At 44.9% G+C, this 27,519-nt stretch overlaps 1 protein-coding gene across 2 annotated transcripts in view; it reads left to right on the forward strand.

The window, feature by feature from the left end:
* AP3S1 (adaptor related protein complex 3 subunit sigma 1) overlaps nt 1-27,519 on the forward strand; it is a 106,501-nt gene that overhangs the window by 64,902 nt on the left and 14,080 nt on the right. For both annotated transcript variants that reach the window (XM_073553211.1, XM_073553182.1), the window contains exons 4-5: nt 2,978-3,049; nt 22,840-22,947. In XM_073553211.1, the coding sequence (XP_073409312.1) occupies nt 2,978-3,049; nt 22,840-22,947 (180 nt within the window). The remainder of the gene's footprint in view (nt 1-2,977; nt 3,050-22,839; nt 22,948-27,519) is intronic.

Here is a 27,519-nt window from a genome sequence, read left to right on the forward strand (position 1 = left end):
AGCTCTATTAATAACACACGTAAGGTCATACAAAGTTATACTTGGCTACGAGTTAAAGGGAATCTGTCACCAGGTTTTTGTTATGTAGTCTGAGAGCAGCATTGTGGGGGCATAGACCTTGATTCCAGCTGTGTTACTTCCTGGTCTGCATGCTTTCATTTTTATACAATCACTGTTTTCTCTGTTGCAGATATAGCAGTGCTCAGAATGCTGAGCTCTGTATGACCCTGCCCACACCACTGAATAGCAGCTGTCAATGTACAGAATACACAGTAAGCTACCAATCAGTGGTGAGGGTGTGGTTACACAGAGCAGTTGACTAGGAGGCACAAGACACTTACTCTTGTAGACATAATCTCCTGCTGAAAAAAACACTAAGTTTATGGAAACTGCAACAGACAGCCTGGTAAATAACACATCATTGGACTCAGAGACTCCGCCTCAACATCATGCTGCTCTCGGTTTACATAGCAAAAACCTGCTGCCATATTCCCTTTAAGAAATCGTATAAGTATATTTTTCATTTCACAAATATTTTGTAAACCAGACAGTAGCCAGTTCCTTTTTAGCATGTATCTAGCTTCATTTAGAGATATTTGGTCACTTTGAACATGTGAAGGCGCTGCAACAGTCATTTGGTCTGTGTTTGATTAGTGTGATCTAGATGCCAGTATATCAAACCATTCCTTAGTAAATCTCTTTATAAGTATTGTATATTTATTCCTAAAATAAAACCATTAACTTTGTTATAGTTATTGCATTTCTGGCACTTTTTCCCAGAGGTCTCTTGGATCCAATGTAAGAAATGAATTTCATTCAAGTAGTCATTAATGTATGTGTTTACAATGTGTACATGTATGTAAAATGTGTACTTCACACTTGGTAAACTTGTCCAAAATTTATGGACCTCACTACAGATCAGTGTATGCCTAGAATTTTGGAAGTTGAAATGAAATAAGTTCTGGCGTGATCTACTCTACACAGTGGGTGCAGAGATAAGGGCTGAGAGCAGTACATCGCACAGGAGAAACCTGTTCTGCTGACTTTCTGGGATACGTTCTTTTTTCCCCCTGCATGACACGGCTTGCTTATGATTGGCCAACGTCATACAGAGAAAAAATTACACACTCCCGGAGACCCGGTGAAACCATGTTGGGCTTTTATAACCTAAACTTAATGAACTAATATGTTCGCAACAGAGATGAAAATTTTAAAAATAGTCATTTTATTCAGCTCTGAATGAAAAGTTTGTGGTCTATATCCGCTCTGTCAGCTGATGATGAAATGTCAAACACCAGAAATAATATAAAATGACAGTTCTTCTATTTTTCAAAGTGTAACCCACTTCTTCAGGAAACAAAAAAAACATATATTTGATACTGTTTTTGTTTCCTGAAGAAGTGGGTTACACTTCGAAACGCAGAGTAAGTACAAATGAATGAACTGTTATTTTATTTTATTTCTGGCGTGTGACGTTTCATAATCACCTGGCAGCGCGGACTTAGACCGTAACCTTTTTTTTTTTTTTCTGCTACTTTGGTGAAATCACCCGTGGATCTGCAGCTGGCATTCAACCTTGGATCAGGTCAGCATGTACCGATACCATCTTTGATTACTGGATAAGACCCTATTCTTACGCTATTTTTCCTCCTGCGCATTTTGTATGATGTGTTCGGTGTAACATGCTAAAACTGGTGGAAGGACCTCTTTTAATGATGCTCATCAGACATAATATGCTGACAGCTTGATGTGCGGCACCTCTACTCATTACTTATTAGGATGTTGGCACAAGTGGCTGTTTTCCCAAATATTCCCAAATATTAGCAGCTGAGACAAATTTTCCTATTACCCCAACACAGTTCTCGTGTATGGAATTGTATGCGTTTTGTAGATTTTACACCCTTACTGTTCCATAGAAGCGACTGCTGGAATATTTCTTAATACTTCATATTTCAAGGACACTGCATATTTTTTCACGCTTTTCATGGTGTTGTATTCAGGCCCGTTTCTATGCACTCTAAAGCCATGTTCACAATGCATTGTTTCCCTTTGTTTTTGGAGGGTCTTATTTGTAAAATTTCTATAAAAAATACTTTAAAGACTCATCCTATTTATTTCAATTGAAAAATGACTTTTTGTTCGTATGTTCAGGCTTCTCTTAAACGATTCATGCTTTTGAAGACACTAAGTGATTAAAAGTAGTGAGCTGACCACTCTTTAGGCATTTTTCGCTAGGAAGATGCTGCATACTATACAAACGTGAACGTTTTATTAATTGTTTAATAGATTTACAAAAAGTGTCAATAAAGACATCCAAAAAATACCAGAAGAACGTTAACCAAAAAATGCCAGCGGAAAAAAAACAGTCCAAATGCTTTAGGAAATGTCCAAAAATTGCTAAAGAAAAAAATCCCGATCAGAAATACAAAAGCCCCAAAATTCGCCAGAGACAAGGAGTGTTTCCTGAAGAACCATCTGTTTGAAAAAATGGACAATGAAACCACAGGGTTCATTGTCATTTAAACATTTCTGAAATCAGATTTGTGTGAAGTTTTGTTTTGTGTGTGTGTTTTTTTTTTTTTCTGCAAGCATGGTACATTGGATTATGGATCTTCACATTTTCTTGCAGAATTAGTTTTATTGTTAGTTTTTTAATTATTTTACTCACATAGCGCCATTAATTCCACAGCGCTTTACAGACATTATCGGCACTGTCCCCACTGGGGCTCATAATCTATATTCCCTATCAGTAAGTCCTTGGAGTATCTGCCCATTGTTCTGCCACATGGATTATTCTTCGGTGTATACAGGAGGAGTATGTGTATCTATAGATTTTTGCATTTTATCCTTTTGAAAGTTTTGGAAATGAGGAGACTAAAAGTATTTACTAAAAAATAGAATTACTAGAATATTAAATTTAAAATCGTTTTCATGGTTTCATCATTGTCTCACCACATCGCATATCTTTACTTTTCAGGTGTTTGTGGAAACGTTGGACAAGTGCTTTGAAAACGTCTGTGAATTGGATTTAATTTTCCACGTTGATAAGGTATTTCTTTTTTTTTTTTTTTTAACGAATTACGAGTGTTACTTGTAATTATTGCACTATGGGAAATATATCATGGAGATACTGTAATACTACATGTAGATCAGTACTGAGTACATATTTTGCCAAACTTCATGCTTTGAGTTTTACGAGTTGTCTTTTCAATCTAAAACTTTCATTGGGGAGATCCACATTAAGAGGAGTTGTCTGGTTTGAGATGATCTTGATCAGACATACAGTTGAAACCAGAACTTTATATACACTATATAAAAAGACACATATGCATGTTTTTCTCAGTATCTGACATGAAATCCGAATAAAGCTTTCCCATTTTAGGTCAATTAGGATTACCATAACTGTTAATATTTGTCAAATGCCAGAATAATGAGAGAGAGAATGTTTTAATGCATTTTTATTACTTACTGCAAAGTCAAACGTTTACATACACTAAGATTACTATGCCTTTAAATAATAATATATATTGTTACTATTATAGTAAAATTATTATAATATTAAATATGATGTCATGTGTTTGGAAGCCTCTGTTATTCTTTTTTTGGCAACATCTGAGTTAGAGATACACCTGTTGATTTATTTTAATGCACACCTGAAACACACTGCTTCTTTGTGTAGTATCATGGAAAAGTCTCAAGAAATCAGCCAAGATATCAGGAAGAGAATTGTGGACTTGCACAAGTCTAGCTCATCCTTGTGTACAATTTCAAGATACCTGAAGGTGCCTCGTTCATATGTACAGTTATATTCAAGTACAAACAAGATGGGAATCCAGCCATCATACCCCTCAGGATTGAGACGGGTTCTGTGTTCCAAACATGAACGTGCTTTGGTCCGACGTGTATATCAACCCAAGGACAAAAGCAAAAGACCTTGTGATGATGATGGTACAAGCTGGTAAGATTGTGTCAATGTTCACAGTGAAACGAGTACTCTGTCAACATGGGCTGAAAGTCCACTCTGCCAGGAAGAAACCATTACTCCAAAAGAAACATAAAAAGCCTCATTGAAAAACAATGGGGCCGCAAAAACAAACGAAAGTTTGTTTTTGCGGTGCACCGTCCCTTCCGGTTTTGTGGAACGCCATTTTTTTTTTTTTTCTCCAGTATTGGAAAAATAAAAAACGGCGATCCGCAAGCTTTTTTGCGGCAAAAAATGCGGTAAGTGTAAAAGTAGCGTAAGGATAACAAAGTCAATGTTTTGGAGTGGCCATCACAAAGCCCTGATCTCAATCCTATTGAAAATTTATGGGCAAATCTGAAAAGGCAGGTGCAAGCAAGGCGACCTACAAATCTGGATCAGTTATACCAGTTTAGTCAGGAGCAATGGGCCCAAATTCCAACCAACTATTGTGAGAAGCTTGTGGAAAGACATCCCAAATGTTTGACCTAAGTCATTCAGTTTAATGGCAATGGTACCAAATACTAATGAAATGTATGTAAACTTTTGACTTTGCAGTACTTAATAAAAATTGTCTTAAAACATTCTCTCTCTCATAATTTTGGCATTGGGTAAGTATTAATAATTATGGTAATCCTAATTGACCTAAAATGGGAAAGATTTATTCTGATTTCATGTCGGATATTGAGAAAAACATGGATGTGTGTCTTTTTATATCGTGTGCATAAACTTCTGGTGTCAACTGTGGTTGCTCACCACCAGTGAATGTTCATATTCACATAAATGAATCATTACACTTCAACCACTGAAATAAATAGGGGAGATTGGTCCTCTACGATGATGGTCTGTGTAGTTAATTGCAAAAACTAACCGGTAAAGGATGGACCCTCTTATATGTTCTAATAATGAATATTCAAAGGGGTTACCTAGGCTTTTAATAAATGTGACGCGTGCCAGTATGCCTCACATACAACGCCTTTAATTCATATTAAAATTTTCCGCTTTTATTCCATGTATGGATTAAGCTTTCCTTACATACGATGCAGATAATCTGTGTATAAAAACATCAACATTTTCCTAGAGTTCATAGACTACAGTTAGCTGAATGGATGCATAAATTGGTCCTCACTGCTCAGTGTTGCTCCTCTGAATTTGCTGAAATGGTCCTTCCACCAAGTTTTTGTTCTATATACTCATCTGTTAGGCCACTGTAATTCAGATTAAATGTATACCTTCTTTTTGTAATACTTGCTTTTGTTCCAAATGATCCAATTGTTATTCACACTAGGCACAAGTGTTCCCTGCACATACAGATCCTTGTCGTCTTCCAAGGCTCCTTGACTGACAGGTCTCTCTTGTCTGAGTGACCTACCTCACCTGGTTGGAAACTTGCACAGTAACTCATCGCACACCAGTTCTTTTTCTCAGAGGGGTCATCACTCTCACAGATGCATAGTCCTGATCTCACTGCGTCATTGGGCATTCACTGCACTGGTACAAAAACCTGCAAAAGGTTCCCTTTTAAAAGAAATGTCATCAGTAAATGGCTGATTTATATTGAATTAATATTCTTAATTTTTTTTTCAAAAATCTAAAAAAAAAATAGTATCAATATCTACATTAAAAAAAAAAAAAAAAACAACTTGTAAGTTTCAAACCGGTAACTAATATTAAACTTTTACTTCCTGTTCTTCACGTGGACGTTAGTAGCATTAAGTTGACGCAGACCCTCGTTTGTATAGAGCAGTGGTCCCCAACATTCTGCTCCTGTGCCTCTTAGGCTAAATGCCCACATTGCAGAAATGCTGCGGAAATGCCTGCAGCATTTTTAAGTCTCCTCTCCTCCAGACCCTGGGTACCATCCGCACATGAAGCGCTCACTGTTCGCATTGTGGGCATAGCAATTCTATGGCTGCGGAATCGCCGCGATTCCGCAAAATTAATGGACATGCTGCGGATTTTACCACGATGCAATTCCGCCGTGGTAAAATCCGCAGCATGAGCACAGCAACTGCGGAATCCCATAGGATTGCATGGTATGCGTTTTGGAAGCGTTTCCACTGCGGAAAAAAAGCGGCAAAAACGCTTAAACGCAACGTGGACGCACAGCCTAAAAGTAGCGACCACCAGAGCCCTTATAACCGTTATAATGCCAGCCAAACCCTTCCCACACAAATCACACTGAGCAGTATACCTAGATCCAGGGGTTCCCACCTTGACCCTAATATTTGGCCTGTTGATCAGTGTGAAACTTGCAATATTTCAATTTTTTTGTATAGATACAGATATGTAAAATTAAGGAAATAAATTTAATAAGATAAAATCCTTTTTTAAACAATGGTCATTTTCTGATGACACTTTCCTTTTAACCAGGGTTTTCAAAAACAAGAAAAAAATAATCAAATGATTTCTCAGTAGCAGTGCTCCATCTGTCCTCGTGTGTACAGAAGCTGATATGATTGATCAAGGTTTTCTGCTACAACTGAATATTTTAGGAAATGGGACTCCACATTTTTCTTCCACAATAGAAGCACTTAGTTGTTCCTTTAAAAATGTCAGTGATCAAAACTTTCCCTCATTTCCGCTTAACTTTCCTTTCGCTCGCGCCATCTCCTGTGGCACAGATGTGAGATTCTCGCGTTCTAGTGAAACTTTCCTCCAGTCTATGGTGGAGCCAGTAGTTGAATATAAATGAACAGATGCCAGATGGCTGTATCTCACTTGGATGTGCTGGAATGAAGTATAATATTGTTCTCCTTCTTTGTTCGGCTCTTGAATCTTTAATTTGTTTTTCCACAATGAGCTCAAACATTTTACATGCATTCTGCTTATGGGGCGGGACACTGGTGACAATTCCGGCCTCGGAAAACGAAATATTTATATCCTTTCTGCAGTAAACAACTGCCCATTAAAGTGATATTACAACGTATTCGTTAGCACTCTTTCCATTGTCGTTATGCCAGGAAGCCAACTGGCAAGATAATGTATGTGATAAGTATTCTATGTTATTAACACATCCACCATATGTCAGATCACTTGCATATACTGCAGACACGGCTTATTTCTCACACGTTCATCTCTTTTAGGCTGCGTTCACACGTTCAGGTGTTTTTGCGGCAGTTTTTACCGCAGAAACGCAAAAAAACAGCATCCTATGCATTCCTGTGGGATTCCACTATGCTGTGCTTATGCTGCGGGATTTTCCCGCGGTGGAATCGCACCGCGGAAAAATCCGCAGCATGCTCATTAATTTGCGGAATCGCGGCGATTCCGCCCACATAGGAATTCATTGTTCTGCTTACTTTACCCATGTGGCTGTGCCCACCATGCGAAAAATAAGCGGAACATTTGCGGATGGTACCCACGGTCCGGAGGAGAGGAGACTGTCCTCCGGGCTCTGAGTACCATATCCCTGTAAAAAATAAATTAAAATAAAAAAATCGGGTTATATTCACCTTCCGACTTCCTGCGCAGCGTCCCCAGGCTTCAGCGATACACACGGCAGGTCCCGTTCCCAGTGATGCATTGCGATGACGTTTGCTGACGTCGGGTCTCGCGATGCTATAGCGGTATCGCGAGACCGCGACGTCATCAAAGGTCATTGCCGCAATGCATCACTGAGAGCGGGACCTGCCGGAGCATCGCGGAGGCCTGGGGACGCTGCGTGGAACTTCTGAAGGTGAATATAACCCGATTTTATTTTTTTTTAAATTACTTTTAATATTAGATCTTTTTACTACTGATGCTGCATAGGCAGCCTCAATAATAAAAAGTTGGTCACACTAGTTCTCCAAGCAGTTCTACAGATCGCTTGGAAAATGCTAGCATTCTGCAAGCTAATTACGCTTGCAAATCGCTAGTTTTTCCACGGGAAAATCGCGGGAATTTAAAATGCGATTTTTCCTGCGGAGTGGAATTCCGGAATTCTAGCGGTAACTTACCAGCCTTAGGCTCTTTCACATCAGGTTCATCTGCTGTGTAGATTGTGAAATCTGCAGCATGTCCATTTCTGTGGTGGATTTTCACCACAAATTTTACCCTTTTAGGGTATAGGGGTGATAATAACTGAGTTGTTCCAGCCTAATAGCTAACTCCTCCCTGCTGTTTCCAAGCTTCTTTTTTGCACTTGATTTTTTTTTCTTCTACGAGCGATAACATTTAATTTTCTGTCAACAGCAGTATGATGGCTTTTTTTTTTTTTGCGGGGACAAGTTTTAGTTTTGAATTACACCTTTTAATTTTGCAAAACCATGGTACTGAAAAAAGGGAAACAAATTGTAAATGTCATTCAGTCATGGATTTTGTATTTCATTTTTAAGGCATTTGTTGTACGTTAAACATGTGCTTTATAACTGTTAAAAAAAAAAAAGAAAACTATGTCAGGGCTAGAGATGATCGAATCTCAACAGTAAAGATCGGCTTCCATACCGAACACATACTGTTCAGGCACGGACACCGAACACGGACTTCACCTGGAAGTCCATGTTACTGTTCAGGTACGGCCCCCTGAACGCCAGGTGTTTTTCGCTCTGCCATGTGTATGACCGCGCAGCAAACACTGCTTCTGATCAGCGGTAAAATCATTACCGCCAGTCAGACAGCCACAATTCCCACGCTGTCAAATGAGACAGCGTGAGCCCCCAGCTGTGATCGGAGGTATAAAGTTTACCTTCGGTCACTGTTGTGGGCTGATGGGACTACTGCTCACATCAGCCTACGCCTGGTGCCGCTAATAAAAGTGAGAGCAAGAGTGGCTGATGGGAGTATTCATCAGTCGGCACCTGCAATCTAAATTAAAGAAAACAAAAAACTGTCCTTTGTATTTTTTATTAACCAGCCAGGCAAAATTGACAGCTGGGGGCTTCAACCCTCAGCTATCAGCGTTAGAGAGGTTGGTTATCAAGAATAGAGGGGACCCCATGCTGTTTTGTTTTTTTTTAAATAATTAAAAAACCAGCGGATTGGGCCCCCCTTCCATTTTTGACAACCAGCCTTGCTGAAGCAGACAGCTGGGGGCTGGTATTCTCAGGCTGGTAAGGGGCCATTGATATTGGCCCTTCGACCAGCCTAAAACCAGCAGCCCACAACCGCCCAGAAAAGGCTCATCTATTTGCCCGGCTCTTCTCACTTGCCCTGTAGCAGTGGCAAGTGGGGTTCATATTTGTGGGGTTAATGTCACCTGTGTATTGTTCGGTGACATCAAGGCCACGGCTTAGTAATGGAGAGGCGTCTACAAGACACCTATCCATTACTAATCTTATAGTTATATTGTAAATAAACACACAGACAGAATAAAGTCTTTTATTTGAAAGAATGACACAGACTCCTTTAATGATTCCAAATTAAACCATACTCACGTCATTTCCCATTCCATTGAAGCCATAGTCTCCTGTAATAAAACAAAAATAATAAAACAACCACATCTCTCACCTGTCTGTGGTTCTGTCCCACACCGTAATCTATGTCTGGGGATAAACAGCGAGTACTGTACAGTGAGAAAGTCTCGTGGTGCAGCACAGAGTTCACCGCAGTTCACTGTGAGAAATTTCTCCCGGTGAACTGCGGTGCACTCATCGCTGCGCCATGAGGCTATTTCTCTCTGTGCTAGTGGGGATCTCACCGAGGTCACCGCAGTTCAGGCGCCCGGCTGGGAATGCATCCTAAGTGACTGGTGGTAACCTCGATGATGTCACTGATGCTGTGTTCGCAGCAACTCACTCCCCCAATGGTTCTCACCCTGGACGGTCGCATCTTGGCACCGTCCAGGTTGAAAACTGCTTGTCCCCAGACATGGATTACGACGTGGGACAGAACGACGGACAGGTTAGGGATATGGTTGTTTTTTATTTTTGTTTTATTACATGAGACGATGGCTTCAATGGAATGGGCAATTACGGGAGTATAGTTTAATTTAGAATCCTTAAAGGAGTCTGTGTCATTCTTCAATTAAAGGACTTTATTCTGGCTGTGTGTTTATTTTCAATATAACTATAGGATTAGTAATGGATGGGTATCTTGTAGATGCCTCTCCATTACTAAGCCGTGGGCTTGATGTCACCTGACAATACAAAGGTGACATCATCCCCACAAAGTGCCAGAATTGGCGCATCTAATAGCTGAGCCTTTTCTGGGCAGTTGCAGGCTGCTGTTTTTAGGCTAGGTGGTGGCAATATCAATAGCCCCTTATCAGCCTGAGAATACCAGCCCCCAGCTGTCTGCTTTAGCAAGGCTGATTGTCAAAAATCAATTTTTTTGACCCCTCTATTCTTGATAACCAACATTTTTAACGCTGACAGCGCGCAGCTGTCAGTTTTGCCTGGCTGGTTATCAAAAATACAGGGGAACCCTCACTGTTTTTTCTCTAGTATCCCCCCTCAACAGCACACCTGAAGGATGTTAACCCTTTCCTAATAGGGACAGGAAATGACAAGGGTTAAATAACCCCTCCCATATCCTCCCCCTCAGTGTTCTTTCCGGTCCCTACTAGGGATGAAGAGGTCATCCACAGTGTGTTGTGCCGGCAACAGTCACCGGGGAGGAAAAGAGATTCAAGCCAGGCAGCAGGGGGAGCAGACTTACTTCTCCCCGAGCGTTGCTCCCGTCTCCATCCTGGACTTGGGACCCCACGACCAGTCCACACCTTCAGGTAAGGTCTGTGGGGGATTCTTCGGCTGGAGGCCTCTCAGCTCTCCAGCCCCTTCTCCTCCATCGTTGTGGAGCAGCGTGTCACGCTGGGCGCGCACGCGCGAAGTCTTCTGGTTCTGAAGCTGGCAGCAGGATGTGACATCACATGCCGTCCGGCTTCAGCAGGCAGAGAGGATTTGTGAGTTTCACGCTGGAATGCATTGGCAAATTACAGCGCAGATGGTTTCGGTGGGCCCCACCCCGCCCACACCTGGGCATTGGAGGAGAGAGGTCCTCTAATCAAAGGACAGGTGCCCACATAAGGAGCCCTGGACAAGGAAGACATCTAAGGTAGGACCACTGTGTGGTAATCGGCATGGAGATGTCAGGTTCCTCTCGCTCTGCATCTGCAGATCCCAGTACCCTCCTGGTCCCAGTGAGTACTCTGGAACGGGGTGTCCATACCGGTGTGCAGGCTAAGAGCCTTATTATTCCTTCTCCCCTTTCTTGTAGGGGGACAAGGAACCTGCACCAGGAAGCAAGTCCAAGACTCACAAAGATGTGCAGACTGTACAAAGAACCTGGCCTCTTCGCATAGAAGACATTATGCAAAGAGTGCACTGAAAAAGTCATTAGGGAGGAGCAACCATTCTTGTTGGAAGAGATTAAGGGCCTAATTCAACAGGAGGTAAAAACCTCCCTGACCGCCTTTTCCCAGCCCTCACCCTCTCCCAGTGTCCCTCCAGAAGCAAAAAGGAAGAAGCTTAATTTAAAGGAGGAAAGGGATGATGACTCTCAGGATGCAGCGTCGGTCCCAGTCAAATCTCTGGAAGAAGAGAAAAACAGAGGAATGGAGTCTATGCTAATTTACAAAAATAGTAAAGTTTATTTAATACAAAAATGACATAAAAATTCATTAATATGCAGAAGACAAAAATATATAGTGAGCAGAGACAAGCAACAAGTGTATGAGCATCATAAGGTGAACTAAGTACCCTAGATCGTAACATGAGCACCCTGCTTCCACATCAAAACATGTTGGGCATATAGTAAAGAGTCACAGAAGTAAAGCAATCCCTTATAGGCCAAAAATAAGGGATTCAAAAAGTACCTTTATATCCTAAAAATAGGGTAGCTGGCAAAGAGTCTAGGCTCTTCCAATATGCTGACCACCAGGAATGATAAAAACCCCAGACCTATACACAAAATTGCATTGGTCCTAAATAGTACCAGTGGTTGGTCAGACCTATGGAGAGCATAAACAACCGAGAGAACACCCTGTTCTAGGAGGCTAATTAGATCTGTGGCTACATAGTCATACAGTAACAAAATAAGTAAATGGGATGACTACATAAATCATTACCCGTCATGTTGAAGAGGTGGAGGCAGGTGGCCCGATCCCCAACGCACGTTTCGGTGTGGATTTCCTTCTTCAGGGGTTCGTGGAATCTCTGGAAGAAGGCAAATTAATCCTGGACCCAGAGGCCTCCCAACACAGAGATGATATTTCTCCTCAGGTGATATAGAGGAACTCCTCATGGCAGTAAGGAGAACCATTGAAATTGAGGAGGAGAAGACTGCCCCGATGGTACAGGAAGAAATGTTCGGGGATCTCCGTTCCAGGAAGAAGCAGGTATTTCCCATTCATAAAAATATCCGGGACCTGGTTCTAGAAGAATGGGAATTCCCAGAAAAGAGGCTGTTCATTTCAGTGGAGATGAAGGACAAGTTCCCTGTGCACGATGAGACTGCATCATGCTGGTCAGAGATTCCAAAGGTCGACGTTCAGATTGCTCGGATGCCTCACAGTTGAAGGACCCTCTGGAACACAAGATGGATGGGCTACTGAGGAAATCATGGGAAATCTCGGCATCTTTACTGAATACCAGCGCCGTATCTACCTGTGCGGCCCGATTTATGTACTGTTGGCTGGGGCAGCTGAAGGAACACCTGTCCACATGTACTCCCAGTGAGGACATCCTAGCTTCTCTGCCTCTCCTCCAGAATACAACAGGGTTCCTAACAGATGCCTCTGCAGAATCCGTGAGCATAGCAGCAAGATCGTCAGGGTTGTCAAACTCTGTGAGATGAGCACTCTGGCTGAGATCTGGGAGCAGGGACATGACTTCAGAAATTAAGCTGTGTTCTATCCCCTTCAAAGAGAAATACATGTTTGATCCTGCCCTCAATGAGCTGTTAGAGAAGGCTTTGGACAAAAAGAAGACCTTACCAGAACCTAGGAATACTATGAAAAGACCCTTCCACCCCCAGCAAGAGCATACACCTCAGTACAAGGGGAAGGGCAAGTCGGGTCACTGGAGCTATTCGAAAGGGGGAAAAGACAGAAATCTTTTTCTTCCCCACTCCCAGAGACGGAAGAAGCCATGATGCCAACATGGTGGGCAGTCGCATCTCAGACTTCCTTCCACAGTGGAACAAGAATTGCTCAGATCAATGGACTCGAACATCAGTCAGGGAAGGAATAAAGATAAGAGTTTGCCTCCTATCCTCCAGAAATGATAGACAACGCTACTCTTCTCCATAGTCCCGGAAAGGAAAAGGAACGGGACATTACTCAAATCTGTTCCTCATAAAGAATCCAAACGGGTCTCATTGGGTTATAATTTGAAATCCCTGAATCGTTATATAACATACAGAAGATTCAAGATGGAATCTGTCAGGTCAACAGTACCTCTAATTGGGCAAGATTTTGTCGTGGAGACAATAGACCTATAGGATGCATATTATCACATCCCGAGCCATCCAACTTATCAGAGATTCTAAGATTTGCAATTGCCCAGGGAGAGCACACAGACCATTATCAGTTCAATGTCCTCCCGTTCAATCTATCCTCGGCCCCACAGATCTTTACAAAAAAGTCATGGCATACATCAGAGGTCAGCACACATGCATAGTTCCATACCTAAACGACCTCTTGTTGGTGCCTCCTTCAGTTCCCATGCTACAGGAACATCTACAGAAGACGACCCAGATCTTCTCGTCTCTAGGCTGGATAGTGAACCTCAAAAAATCAGATATTGTTCCTGCAACAACAAAGACATTCTTAGCCAGACATCTTTCTTGCCCAAACAAAAACAGATCTTGTTAAAATCAAAGATAAAGATACTACAGAGCAAGAAAGTGGTGTCATTTAAGATGGGCCATGTCAGTTCTCGGATCTTTGACATACTGCATCCAGATGGTAGAATGGACACAAGCACACACCAGAAAGCTTCAGACGCATATCCTGGCAAACAGAATAAGGGGAAGAAGACTTCCAGATCCCCAATCGCCAACTGGATCAAGAGAGCAATCTCATGTCCAGGGCCTTCCACTGCCAGTGAAATTTACGGCTCACTCTAACAGAGCAACATCTGTCTCCTGGTCCAAGAAAGACATTGCTTCCATCGAGCAGATATGCAGAACTGCTGCCTGGTCCTTGGTCCATACGTTCTCCAAGCATTACAGGCTAGACCTGATGTCTGAAGAGGACTTGGCCTTTGGGAGAAAAGTCCTCTGAGCTATAGTCCTGCCATAAAACATTACTCTTGGGTACTGCTCCAGGTGAGCTGTCGTGGGGAAAATAGAATTAGACTTGCCGGTAATTCGGTTTCTAGTAACCCACCACGACAGCATGGGTGATCCCTCCCTTTGCGTAATTTTCATTCTTTAAAGAGAATAAATATAATTTGAACCATTCCTTCTCCTGTGTCCCTTTATAATAATAACACTGATGGGGAGGATGTGGAAGGAGTTATTTAACCTCTTTGTCATTTCCTGTCCCTATTAGGAAAGGGGTAACATCCTCCAGGTGTGCTGTCGTGGTGGGTTGCTAGAAACTGAATTACTGGTTAGTCTAATTATATTTTTTTAATTATTTATTTGGAGCACAACTGCCGGCTGATGATTACTCCTATCAGTCTCTGCCTCTTGTTGTTATTAGTGGCAGCAGGCATAGCCTGATGGGAGCAGTATTCCCATCAGCCCACACCAGTGACCTGAGATAAACTTTATACCTCCGATGACAGCAGCGGGCTCACACGGTCATTTGACGGTGGTAATAATTTTATCGCCGTTCAGAGACAGTGGATTTTCGAGCCCCATATTCAAGTGAATGGGGTCCAGGTTCAGGTACTGTTCTGTTACTTGAACTCGATTTTTTTTTTTTTTTTTAACTGTTCGGCCAAACCCTCTGGACTCGAACATCCGGGGGTCCACCCATCTCTAGGCAGGACTTGTTTTTTGCATAGCAACTTTTCATTAATATCATTTTGAGGTGCAACCAATATTTTGATTGCTTTTTATTACATTATTTTCTGAAGAGGTGCTGAAACTAAATGGTTTGACATTCACCATGTAAGTTAAATTATTTTTTTGTGTTTATTGAAATTTCTCGTTCTCCTTATTGGGGGACACAGAGACCATGGGGTGTATGCTGCTGCCACTAGGAGGCTGACACTATGCATAAAAAAAGGTTAGCTCCTCCTCCGCAGTGTACACCCCACCGACCGGCAGGAAGTTCCTCAGTTTAGCTTAGTGTCAGTAGGAGGTGGACACGGGTCTTTTATTAGACCCCTATCTACCTCGTCGTGCGTCGTTCCTTTACAGGTTTCGGAGGGATACGGAGTGAACGGTCACATCCGTACTCCCACAAAGAGACTATGAGTACGGCGTGTACTGCCACCCCGTATCCTCATAGGTCTCCGCGGCAGGACCAGGAGCCTCGCACAGGTGCGTGCCAGCTATACGGACGGTCCTTGCCCCCCGCCTCCCACCATCTCGCCTACCAGAGCCTGACGGTTGGACGAGGCGTGGATTCCATAAAGACGACAGACAGCGTGGGATTCTCAGGTACCTTTATTGTGGCCCCCGGCCTGGGTGAGTATGCGGTCTAGCGGTCCCCCGGCGTTTTCATCCTAAGGCGGTCGCCAGGGGACCACGGTAGGGCCTGCGCGCCCGCTTCTCCCCACGGTCGCCGCATCCATGAAGGCCCCTTTTCTTTCGGGCCTTGTTCTGCGCCCCCCCCCCGTTTCTTCTTCATCCCGGCAGGGGTATACAGGGGTCGGGCTGTGGGAAGCAGGGACGTGGCCCGGTGTTGCGGCGCGTCTTCCGCGCCGACCCCCTGCTGACAGGCGGCCGGCGCTATTAATTTAGGCCCCGGCTTCATCTCGGGCCTACCGCTGCGTCGCGGCCACGCCCCCTGCCCCTTTCTTCTAAGCGGGCTTCTCTCCCGCCCGTCCTAGGCCTTCCCAGCCCCCTTGCCTCACACCAGTCTGCTATTGGACAGCGGGCGGTGCTAAGGGGATCTCTGCGGCGAGCTCCGCCCTTCTTCTCCCTCTGGCAGCGCGCCCTTTCCCTGGTGGTCGCCATCTTCTCAGCCTGCCAGCCGGACCTCATTCCCTGCCGGATTTCGGTCGCTGGGCCTTTTTTTCAGCCGGATTGGCCTGGCCTCATCCTGCAGCCAGATCAGAGAGCGTCGCCCTTGGGGACACCGGACCGTGAGTAGCTCTGCACCTGCAGACTGACACCCTTCTCTGCCTTCTGTCCCCCAACCGTCCGGCACTGCCTCTCTTTTCACTATGTCCAACGCTAAGTCTGATCGTACCCGCTCTGCGTCTAGCCCGACGCCGCTCAGGAGCCATCCATAGCCCCAGGGGCGAGTGAGCCCCCCATGCCGGGTTGGGCCTCCTCTCAATCACAGTCAGTGGCAGACCTCATCAAGGTGTCTCAGTCCCTAGTAGCCGTTCTGGACAAGTTGCCCTTGGGAGCTTCGGCGGGACCCAGCACGTCTCAGGACGTCCCATCTGAGCCAGCCAGCGGCAGTCGCAAGAGGCCCAGGCAGGACCTCCAGGCGGAGTCCTCCCCTCGTCCTACCTCACCCCATAGTCCCCAGCAGTCCCCCTCTCGGGCCTCCTCCCCCGAGTCAGGCGAAGCGCTTTCGGAATCGGAAGGGGTCTTAGAGCTGGATTCGGACCAGGATGCGAACATGAAGGTTACGGTGCAAAACCTCATTGCCGCGATTCACCATACCTTTGACATCGCTGACGCCCCTGCGAAATCCTCAGATCAGGAGGTTTCGTCCAGACGGGCGGAAACACCATCCAGGGTGTTTCCCTTCCATTCTGAGTTTGGAAAGATTTTTACAAAGGAGAGAGAAGATCCGACCAGACGCTTTCAAAGAGGAAAGCGTCTCGGCGTGCTGTACCCGTTTGCTAAAGAGCTCACGGACAACTGGGCCGCTTCTCCCTCGGTGGACCCTCCCGTGTCCAGACTTTCTAATAATACGGTCCTTCCGCTGTCAGGTGTGGCGTCGCTAAAAGATTCTAATGATAGGATCATAGAATCTCTAGCAAAATCTGCCTTCGAAGCGGCATCAGCAGCGGTATGTCCAGTCTTTGTTTCTTCTTGGGCAGCAAAGGCCATATCCACTTGAGCAGATGACCTTCGGCAGGCATTCTGGATAAGGCACGACCAGAGCATTTGGCCGATCTCGCCAATCAGATTTCCCATGCGGGGGATTATCTGCTTTCTGCCTCCTTGGATGCCGCATCTTGCGCAGTTCAGGCGTCAAGTAACATCGTGGCAATCCGACGTACAATTTGGCTCAAGGCCTGGCAGGCGGACTTGTTCTCTAAAAAGTCTCTGACCAATCTGCCTTTTCAGGGAGTGCGTCTCTTCGGATCACAATTGGATCAGATTATTAAGGACGCTACCGGAGGTACGAGTTCTCTTCTCCCCTCCAAGCCTCGCAGACCTCCTCCAAGGCGTCAGTTTCGTCCCTGTCGGACTTTCCGCCGTTTCAATACGGCAGAAAACCCTTCCAACCAGCAAAGGCCACAGGCACGTCAGGAAAGAAAGAAGGTTTCCTTCAGGCCCACTCCGTCCTGGCGGTCCCACTCTTCCCAGGGAAGACCGTCCAGATCTAGATCTGGACGGTCTACGTCCGCATGACTACCATCGGTCTCCCGTGGGTCCCTTCCAATTGGGAGGTCGACTTCTCTTCTTCAGCGACGTCTGGCTCGCCTCAGTAGAGGACGCTTGGGTCAGAGAGGTTGTATCAACAGGATACAAAATAGAGTTCATTTCTCTTCCACGGGATCGTTTCTTACAATCCCGTCCGCCGAGGGATCCGGCCTTGGTCCCGGGGTTCGGTTCGGCCATCGCCTCTCTTCTCAGTTCCGGGGTGATTGTGCCCGTTCCCGAATCGGAACGCTTCACAGGGTTTTATTCAAACCTGTTTGTGGTGCCGAAAAAGGACGGGACAGTTCGACCCATCTTGGATCTCAAGTTACTCAACAAGAGAGTTCGCCTTCGCCACTCCGGATGGAGTCAGTTCGCTCGGTAATTGCTTCCATGGAGGAGCAGGAATTCATGGGTTCCATAGACATCCAAGATGCCTATCTACATGTGCCCATATTTCCCGGACATCAGAAGTTCCTGCGGTTTGCGATTCTTCACGAACATTACCAGTTCGTCGCGCTTCCTTTCGGGCTCGCCACCGCTCCCAGAGTCTTCACGAAAATTATGGCGGCGTTGATGGCCTTGTTGAGGATCAGAGGTCTCGTTCTTTTTCCGTACCTCGACGATATCCTGATCAAGGCCCCCTCCTTTCAACAGGCCCGCCTAAGTGTGGCGATCGTTCTAGACACCCTGTCCAGTTTTGGGTGGATCGTCAACCGGGAAAAGTCCTGTCTGGTCCCTACTCAACGCCTTGTGTTTCTGGGCCTTCTGTTCGACACTCGTCGGTCAAGGGTATTTCTCCCACAAGACAAGATTCTTTCCCTGCAGCAGGGCGTGCGATCATTACAGATCACACGATTTCCATCCCTCAGGTCAGCCATGAGGGTCCTGGGGAAGATGGTGGCGGCGATAGAGGCAGTTCCCTTTGCCCAATTTCACGCCAGGCCACTCCAGCAGGCCATTTTGTCCAGGTGGAACAGGTCGGCTCTGTCTCTGGATCGTCCGGTTCGCCTTTCCTGCCGGATCAGGCGGTCTCTCAACTGGTGGTTGACGTCTCCCCTCATTCTCTTGGGGCGGTCTTTTCCCGTTCACTGGCAGATTGTCACTACGGACGCCAGCCTCATCGGCTGGGGAGCAGTGTTCCGCAATCACACTGTTCAGGGTCGATGGTCGACTCAGGAATCAGCTCTGCAGATCAATGTCCTAGAGATACGGGCGATCCATCTAGCTCTCGTCCACTGGGAAAGGCGCCTCAAGGGCCTGCCTGTCAGGATTCAGACAGACAATGCCACAGCGGTGGCGTATATCAACCGCCAAGGGGGGACACGGAGTGTCTCGGCCCTGGCGGAAGTGTCCAGAATTCTTCAATGGGCAGAGACCTTTGTTCCAACGATTTCCGCGGTTCACATTCCCGGCGTGGACAACTGGGCCGCCGATTTCCTCAGCCGCGAGGGTCTCGCGGCAGGGTAATGGTCCCTACATCCGGAGGTGTTTCATCTGCTCTGCCGTCAGTGGGGAACCCCGGATGTAGACCTCATGGCATCTCGCCTCAACAGGAAAGTCCCACAATTCGTGTCCAGGTCTCGGGACCCTCTGGCAGTGGGCGCCGACGCTCTGGCCGTCCCTTGGTCACAGTTCGTGCTCCCCTACCTGTTCCCTCCTCTGCCTCTTCTTCCCAAGTTGTTGAAGAAAATCAAAGCAGAGGGGATTCCAGTCATCCTCATCGCCCCGAATTGGCCCAGAAAGTCTTGATTCGCAGACATTGTCAACCTTCTCGCGGACGCCCCCTGGAAGCTTCCCGACGGGCAGATCTGCTGTCTCAAGGCCCGATTTGCCACCCCAATTCTCGGTCGCTCAATTTAACGGCGTGGCTGTTGAGACCGAGGTTTTGAGACGGGCAGGATTCTCTGATCGGGTAATTCATACCATGATCCGCGCCAGAAAGCCTTCTTCTTCGAAGATCTATTACCGTACTTGGAAAGCCTATTTCTCCTGGTGTGAGGCCAATGACATCGCGCCCTTGGTTTTTTCGCTCCCTTCTATTCTGGCGTTTCTTCAGGCAGGGCTGGATGCGGGGCTTGCTCTCAGTTCCTTGAAGGGTCAAGTTTCGGCACTGTCCATTTTATTTCAGAAAACGCTGGCCTCCCGGCCCCAGGTCAAAACCTTCCTCCAGGGTGTGGCTCACACGGTTCCTCCGTTCCGAGCTCCCGTGGATCCTTGGGATCTTAATTTGGTTCTTCAGGTTCTGCAGGGTCCTCCTTTTGAACCTCTCAGGGACGTTTCCCTTTCCCTCCTTTCTTGGAAAGTGGCCTTTCTGGTGGCCATTACCTCCATCCGGCGCGTGTCGGAATTAGCGGTACTTTCTTGCCGCTCTCCTTTTTTGGTCCTTCATCAGGACAAGGTAGTTCTGCGGCCTCCGCCCTCTTTTCTTCCGAAGGTGGTATCTTCGTTTCACCTCAATGAGGACATTGTTCTGCCATCTTTCTGCCCGAGCCCAGCTCACCCTCGGGAGCGGTCTTTGGACAAGCTGGACCTAGTCAGGGCATTGAGAGTATCTAGCCCGGACGACTTCCTTGCGGAAGTCAGACTCTCTGTTCATCACCCAGCCTCAAAGGCCACTATTGCGCGCTGGATCAGATCGGCAATTTTGGAGGCATACCGGGTCAAGCATCGAGTGGCCCCTCCAGGGATCAGAGCGCACTCTACCCGGGCGGTGGGTGCCTCCTGGGCGGTGCGCCACAGAGCTTCCGCGCTGCAGCTTTGCAATGCTGCAACGTGGTCATCGGTTCACACCTTTGTGAAATTCTACAGGGTCCACACCTACGCTTCGGCGGACGCCAGCCTAGGTAGAAGGATTCTGCAGGCTGCGGTGGCGAGTCCACTGGCCTGATGGAAGTTTGTTTCCCACCCCAGGGACTGATTTGGGACGTCCCATGGTCTCTGTGTCCCCCAATAAGGCGAACGAGAAAACAGGATTTTTTGGGTTGCTTACCGTAAAATCTGTTTCTCGGAGCCTTCATTGGGGGACACAGCACCCTCCCATGTTCTACAACTCCTGTTCTTATGTTTGTCGGTTTGTTACAGTTGAGTTGTTTGTTCTGCTTTCAATCTATTCTGTTACTTCTCCTACTGCTTTCTCACTAACTGAGGAACTTCCTGCCGGTCGGTGGGGTGTACACTGCGGAGGAGGAGCTAACCTTTTTTTGTGCATAGTGTCAGCCTCCTAGTGGCAGCAGCATACACCCCATGGTCTCTGTGTCCCCCAATGAAGGCTCCGAGAAACAGATTTTACGGTAAGCAACCCAAAAAATCCTGTTTTTGTGGACTCAACATATTTGGTGTTGCTGCTATTTTGTTATTTTTTTTAATTTAATTTCTATATTTTTATATTAAGAGAAAGAGTGTAATCAAAAGTTTTTTTGCTTTTTTTTAATATCGGGAGCTTGAACCGCGATTATTTTTATTATTACTCCAGTAGTGCAATATACAGTTAGGTCCATATATTTTTGGACAGAGACAGTGCTTTCTTTCTTTCTCAGGATGTACCAAACTATAGATTTTGCCACTCCTAATGTTGTAGCAATTTCTCGGATGGATTTTTTCTGTTTTTGCTGGCTTTTCTGGCTTGTTTCACCTACATGGAGAGCTCCTTTGACTGCATGTTTCCTTCACAGCAAAACCTTCCAAATGCAAGCACCACACCTCAAATCAACTCCAGGCCATTTATCTGCTTAATTGAGAATGACATAACGAAGGGATTGCCCACACCTGCCCATGAAATAGCCTTGGAGTCAGTTGTCCAATTACTTTTGGTCCCTTTAAAAACAGGGTGGCACATGTTAGGGAGCTGAAACTCCTAAACCCTTCATCCAATTTTAATGTGGATACCCTCAAATGAAAGCTGAAAGTCTGAACTTCAACTGCATCTGAATTGTTTTGTTTAAAATTCATGGTGGTAATGTCTAGAACCAAAATTAGAAAAATGTTGTCTCCGTCCAAATATATATGGACCTAACTGTACCGTATGCTAAAATTTACTATCTCCTATAAGCCCAGCCTATATAGAGTGGGTACAGAAAGTATTCAGACCCCTTTAAATTTTTCTCTTTGTTTCATTGCAGCCATTTGGCAAATTCAAAAAAGTTCATTTTTTTTCTCATTAATGTACACTCTGCACCCCATCTTGACTGAAAAAAAAAAACAGAAATGTAGAAATCTTTGCAAAGTATTCAAAAAGAAAAACTGAAATATCACATAGTCATAATTATTCAGATCCTTTGCTCAGCATTGAGTAGAAGCACCCTTTTGAGCTAGTACAGCCATGAGTCGTCTTGGGAATGATGCAACAAGTTTTTCACGCCTAGATTTGGGGATCCTCTGCCAGTCTTCCTTGCAGATCCTCTCCAGTTCCATCAGGTTGGATGGTGAACGTTGGTGGACAGCCATTTTCAGGTCTCTCCAGAGATGCTCAATTAGGTTAGGTTTAGGTTAGGGCTCTGGCTGGGCCAGTTAAGAATAGTCACAGAGTTGTTCTGAAGCCACTCCTTTGTTATTTTAGCTGTGTGCTTAGGGTCAGTGTTTTGTTGAAAGGTGAACCTTCGGTCAAGTCTTGGGTCCAAAGCACTCTGGAAAAGGTTTTCATCCAGGATATTTCTGTACTTGGCCGCATTCATGTTTCCTTGAATTGCAACCAGTCGTCCTGTCCCTGCAGCTGAAAAACATCCCCATAGCATGATGCTGCCATGTTTCACTGTTGGGATTGTATTGGGCAGGTGATCAGCAGTGCCTGGTTTTCTCCACATTTACCTCTTAGAATTATCACCAAAAAGTTCTATCTTTGTCTCACCATACAAGAGAATCTTATTTCTCATAGTCTGGGAGTCCTTATGTGTGTTTTTTTTTTTTTTTATAGCAAACTCTATTTGGGCTTTCATATGTCTGGCACTGAGGAGAGGTTTCTGTCGGGCCTCTTTGCCATAAAGGCCTGACTAGTGGAGGGCTGCAGTGATAGTTGACTTTGTGGAATTTTCTCCCATCTCCCTACTACATTTGTGGAGCTCAGCCACAGTGATCTTGGGGTTCTTCTTTACCTCTCTCACCACTTCAGATATTGAATGCATTCTTACTTCTCAGCATTTTTTCCGCACCTGCCTAAAACTTTTGTAAAGTATGGTGAAATACTATAAATAGTATAGTAGAGAACAAGAAGGCGACGAATTATGCTCCTACCAGAAGTTTTTTGTATGAAGTACAATAGGGGGATGTTTAATGGCTTTTTTCCATTTTCCTATTAGGTACATAACATCCTTGCAGAAATGGTGATGGGCGGTATGGTTCTAGAAACCAATATGAATGAAATCGTAACTCAGATTGACGCTCAGACAAAATTGGAAAAATCTGAGGTAAGAGCTTGCATATACATTGTTCCTGTACTTATGAAGCCATATTATATCATCAGATACCACAAAATATTACATCATCATTATCATCTAGAACAACCTCCTTCCCTCCGGCTATTGGTTTGGACAACCCTCACCCCTGCCCCCTGCAGTAAGCTGTTATTTTGGGGGAAAGGTTCAGGTGCCTCCAGTGTTGTTAGTATGGAATCCTTTGTTGTATAGTATGTAATCCTTTATAGCCAGGTTGCTACATGACCGCCAAATATCCCACAGCAGAAGCCACATTTTGTTATGGTTCACTGCTTTAACTAATAAATCCATACTCAGTCTGGACCCCCTGATACGGTCATATAAAAATTTTAAGGTATATAAATGTTTAGAACACCAAATTATTTCAGTCCCAGAAAATATTGCATGAAATTAAGAAAAAGTATGGAGCAGAAATAGGAGATTCCTTTGGTTAGTCGTCGTTATCATTCTCCTTTTTAAGGTACAGCCCAGTGATTTAAAAATAAAAAATTGAGAAACCCTCTAAGGATTTCTGTTTATGACTTGAGGCCCATAACTTTTTTTTTATTTTTGTTTTGAGTAGCCATCATTGTCATTTTGTGAGACATGAAAGTTTGTACTTTTCTGTTAATGGAGCATTAACAGAAAAGAGGCCAACCACTTTATTTTATCACATCGATTGTACAGCCAGAGAAAGGGACTGGCTTAATTATGGAGATGAGCAGTCAGTCAGCCCCCTTCTCACACTGCCCCAGTTACTGCCACAGGAAAATTTTCCACATGTTGACAGTAATCGGAGGAGAACCAACCAGTTCCTGAACCAGAGCTTAGCGACCAAGATCTGGTCAACTTTCAGACTTGCACTATGTAGAAATTATGTAACTTAACATTTTAATGGCATGTGGCTTCTAATTGTTCTAGACATCGGCAGGTACAACTTCTGCTACTGGGTCCACAAACACTTTACATGCCAGGAAAACTTTACATGCCAACTGCATAATGCCAACACATTTGTGTCGCGCTGTGATGGTCTTCGGTAAGGAAGGGGGGCCTCAAACTGTCCCTGGATCTGGGACCCTAATTATCCCAGTTCCAGGGGTACTCTTGAAGGTAGAGAGGCCCGAGTCCCTGACCTTACTATGCTCCTGTTAACCCCTGATCTGTTCCCTCCCACACCTCATGAGGCCTGGGACAGAAATGTAAGGTAAACAAGACACAAAGAAAAGGACAAGGATAACAAAATCTCTATCATACAAAAGCCCTAACCAACAATGAAGGAGGATGATAGGAGCAGGGAGGATTAAACTAAAAGGGAACAGGGACCAGAAAATAAACTTGTACTACAGCAAACCGCATAACACTTTTACAACAACTCTACTCTAACCACTTAGCTTTACTACACAGCACAGGAAGACAAATCTTTCACTGGCAAGGACAAGAAGGTCTGACCAATGATCTACAGAAGAGTGGTACACTTGTATACATGTCATAGCTACAGTATTAGTTACTGTCTACATTAATAATGATGCTGGAGGGCAGTGAGGCAGAATTCGCAGAATAGGTGATCTGACTTCTGAAACCCCAGAAGAAGTGATAATCACAGATGTACTCTTTCACTAAATGATTGAATAGAGCGGCAGTGCTCATGAGCGACCACCACAACATTCAAATCCTACACCTCCAATGGCAATAATTGGGATGGTCTCATTAGCCAGATTCAACTCATCTCGTAGTTATTGATTATCCTTTAGATATGGATGATTGTAGGTGATGAATGGATCTGATGAGATTTGAATTTGCATAATCCACCGGATTTTATCTGGAAATTCAATTTGAAGTGCATGTATGTTCTGCGAATTGAATGTCCCTTAAAATGCTCTGGAGTCTGGTAAAAAAACAATTACTGCTCCGCTGCTTATTGTTCCCTGTATGATTCTTGTCATTTCTTCTTACTGCCACTCACTGAAACCCTTAGCCTTGACACTGCCGGAATTCCAGCCTAGAAAGCGCTTCGGAAGCTTGAACGGCATGTTCAATATGTTTCCGTAATCTTAGAATGCGCATCGTCCCAGCCTACCTTGAAGAGGCATTGGGTTTCAGTGTTTGGTGGTGGTAAGAAGAGGCAATGAAGACCATTTGGTGGAGAGGGTGCAGTGGATGTGGCTGGGCGGTGAGTATTTAATTTTTTTGTTGGCTCCCTACAGTACAGTAAAACGACGGCCACATGAATTTGTGCAAAGCGAATTACAGTACAAACAATCCGAAGAAAAAATGCAATTCCTTTCAAATAAATTCGCTCAACTTTAATAACAACTGGTTACAACCGCAATACTCCTAAGGAAAGAAACTTGAGATGGCATTGATTGAAGCAAAGATTGTGTACCTCCTCCGCAGACCCTGCACAAGGCACAACATTGTATATTTGGTTTTCTTCTTGTCTCTGTTGATGCAAAAAGTAGGTTTTGATTTTTTATCATTGCAGTTTTAGCGAAAAGCTCTGAGCCTTGATCTCAAAAGTCCTGAAGTTTTAGAGACGGTCACTTCTTCCTTTTCACCTTTCTTATGAATTAATCACCTTGTCTGGCTGCGAAGAGAAAATTGTACTTACATTTTAGGGCAAGAATGCATAGAGTGAAGTCTTAATGGATAGATAAAAGTGTTAGAAAGACCAGTAAATGTATTTTCTATGGTGGTAGTAAATAAGAATCAGTGTGACATTAGAAATCCTAAATGTCAAAAGTAATCCCTGTGATTGAAAATACATGGTCATAGACTAAATGGTTTAATGATTTCCACTGGCTTAAAGGGAATCTGTCACCCTTTTTTTGCCCTATTAGCTGCCGGCATAGACATCGGGGTCTTATCTACAGCATTCTGTAATGCTGTAGATAAGCCCCCGATGTAACCTGAAAGATAAGAAAAAAGAGTTATATTATACTCACCGAGGTGGGCGGTCCGGTCCGATTCCTCCCTTCTTCATGCGATGACGTCCTCTTCTCCCGTCCTGAAATGGCTCCGGCACAAGAGCATTGCTCTGCCCTGTTGAGGGCAGAGCAGAATTCTGCAGTGCGCAGGCGCCAGACCTCTCCCGACACCTGCGCACTGCAGGACTCTGCTCTGCCCTCAACAGGGCAGAGCAGTGTGCTTGCGCCGGAGCCATTACAGGACGGGAGAAGACTACGTCATCGCATGAAGAAGGGGGGCGACGGACGGGACGGCGACACCCATCGGACCAGACCGCCCACCTCCGTGAGTATAATATAACGTGTTTTTCTTCTCTTTCAGGTTACATCGGAGGCTTATCTACAGCATTACAGAATGCTGTAGATAAGCCTCCGATGTCTATGCCGGCAGCTGAAAGGCCAAAAAAAGGGTGACAGAATCCCTTTAAAACTTGTCTGTTCCTTCCTGAGATGCCAATTCTAAAACTTTTTTTATTTATTTTTTTTTAACATTGATTTCATTTTGATGTTTCATATATCCATATTTTGCATTGGATTGTGTGTTGCTTAATTTGTAATAATTCCATTCATAGCCCCTTTTTTCTGATTTTGAAGCTCAAATGCAGTCATCCTAAGCAAAGAGGGCATTACAGGCAGGACAGATCTCTCTCTGCCCTGTGCATTATAGAATGAGTCCTACCTCATTGTTAACACTGGTGCCATGGCTTCTGTGTGTACAGTAGTCAAAACAGATAAACTATATGGAAATAAGTATTAGGGTACGTGCACACGCTGCGGAATCCGCTGCGGATTAATCCGCACGGATTTTGCAAAAATCGCAGATAATCCGCAGGTCCAAAGACCTGCGGATTATCTGCGGTTTTGCCTGCGGTTTGGTCCTGCGGATTCACTATCTCCACAATGGTGGAGATAAGAACCCGCAGCGGTTTCCGCAGAAAGAATTGACATGCAATTCTTTCTGCGGATTCAAAACCGCAGCAAATCCGCGCGGATTTTTCCGCAGCGTCGGCACAGCGGTTTTTTATTCCCATTCATTTGAATGGTACTGTACACCGCAGCTAAAACTGCTGCGGGTCCGCAGCGGCCAAAAACGCTGCGGAAACGCAGCGGAATCCGCAGCGTGTGCACGCAGCCTAAGGGCAGATGCCTTAAAGGTAACATATCATGAGAAAAAAATGCTTTTAATCTGCAGATATGGGGTTAATCTGCAGGTAAATAGCGTTCTGAACCTGTTTGGCGCTGGCACTTCGAGCACTGCTGTCGGAAGGAAATGAGCTTTATTCTCCTCGGCAGTGTTCGGCGTTTAGTCATGGAGATGGAGTCGGTTCAGTCACTGCATATAGAGAGCGGCAACTGTAACCGTGCACTTGGCACTGACTGACAGCTGACTCATCATTGGGGCTGGCTCTCAGTCAGTCCCGAGGGCTATGACTCAATAACTGCAGGGTTCTAAATGTCCTCTGGCTTTAAAGGGAGTTCATCATCCCAACATGACAATATATAATAAGCACATAGTCCCTATAAAAATCGCATCTTTAATCTTCTAATCTCTGATTGTTATTCTGTTCTGCAGAAGTTTAATGAAAACTAATTGGGGTGCACG

This window comes from Dendrobates tinctorius, unplaced genomic scaffold (genome assembly GCF_039654945.1).
Source record: "Dendrobates tinctorius isolate UK_male_01 unplaced genomic scaffold, ASM3965494v1 ptg000003l, whole genome shotgun sequence".
Taxonomy (NCBI): Eukaryota; Metazoa; Chordata; class Amphibia; order Anura; family Dendrobatidae; genus Dendrobates; species Dendrobates tinctorius.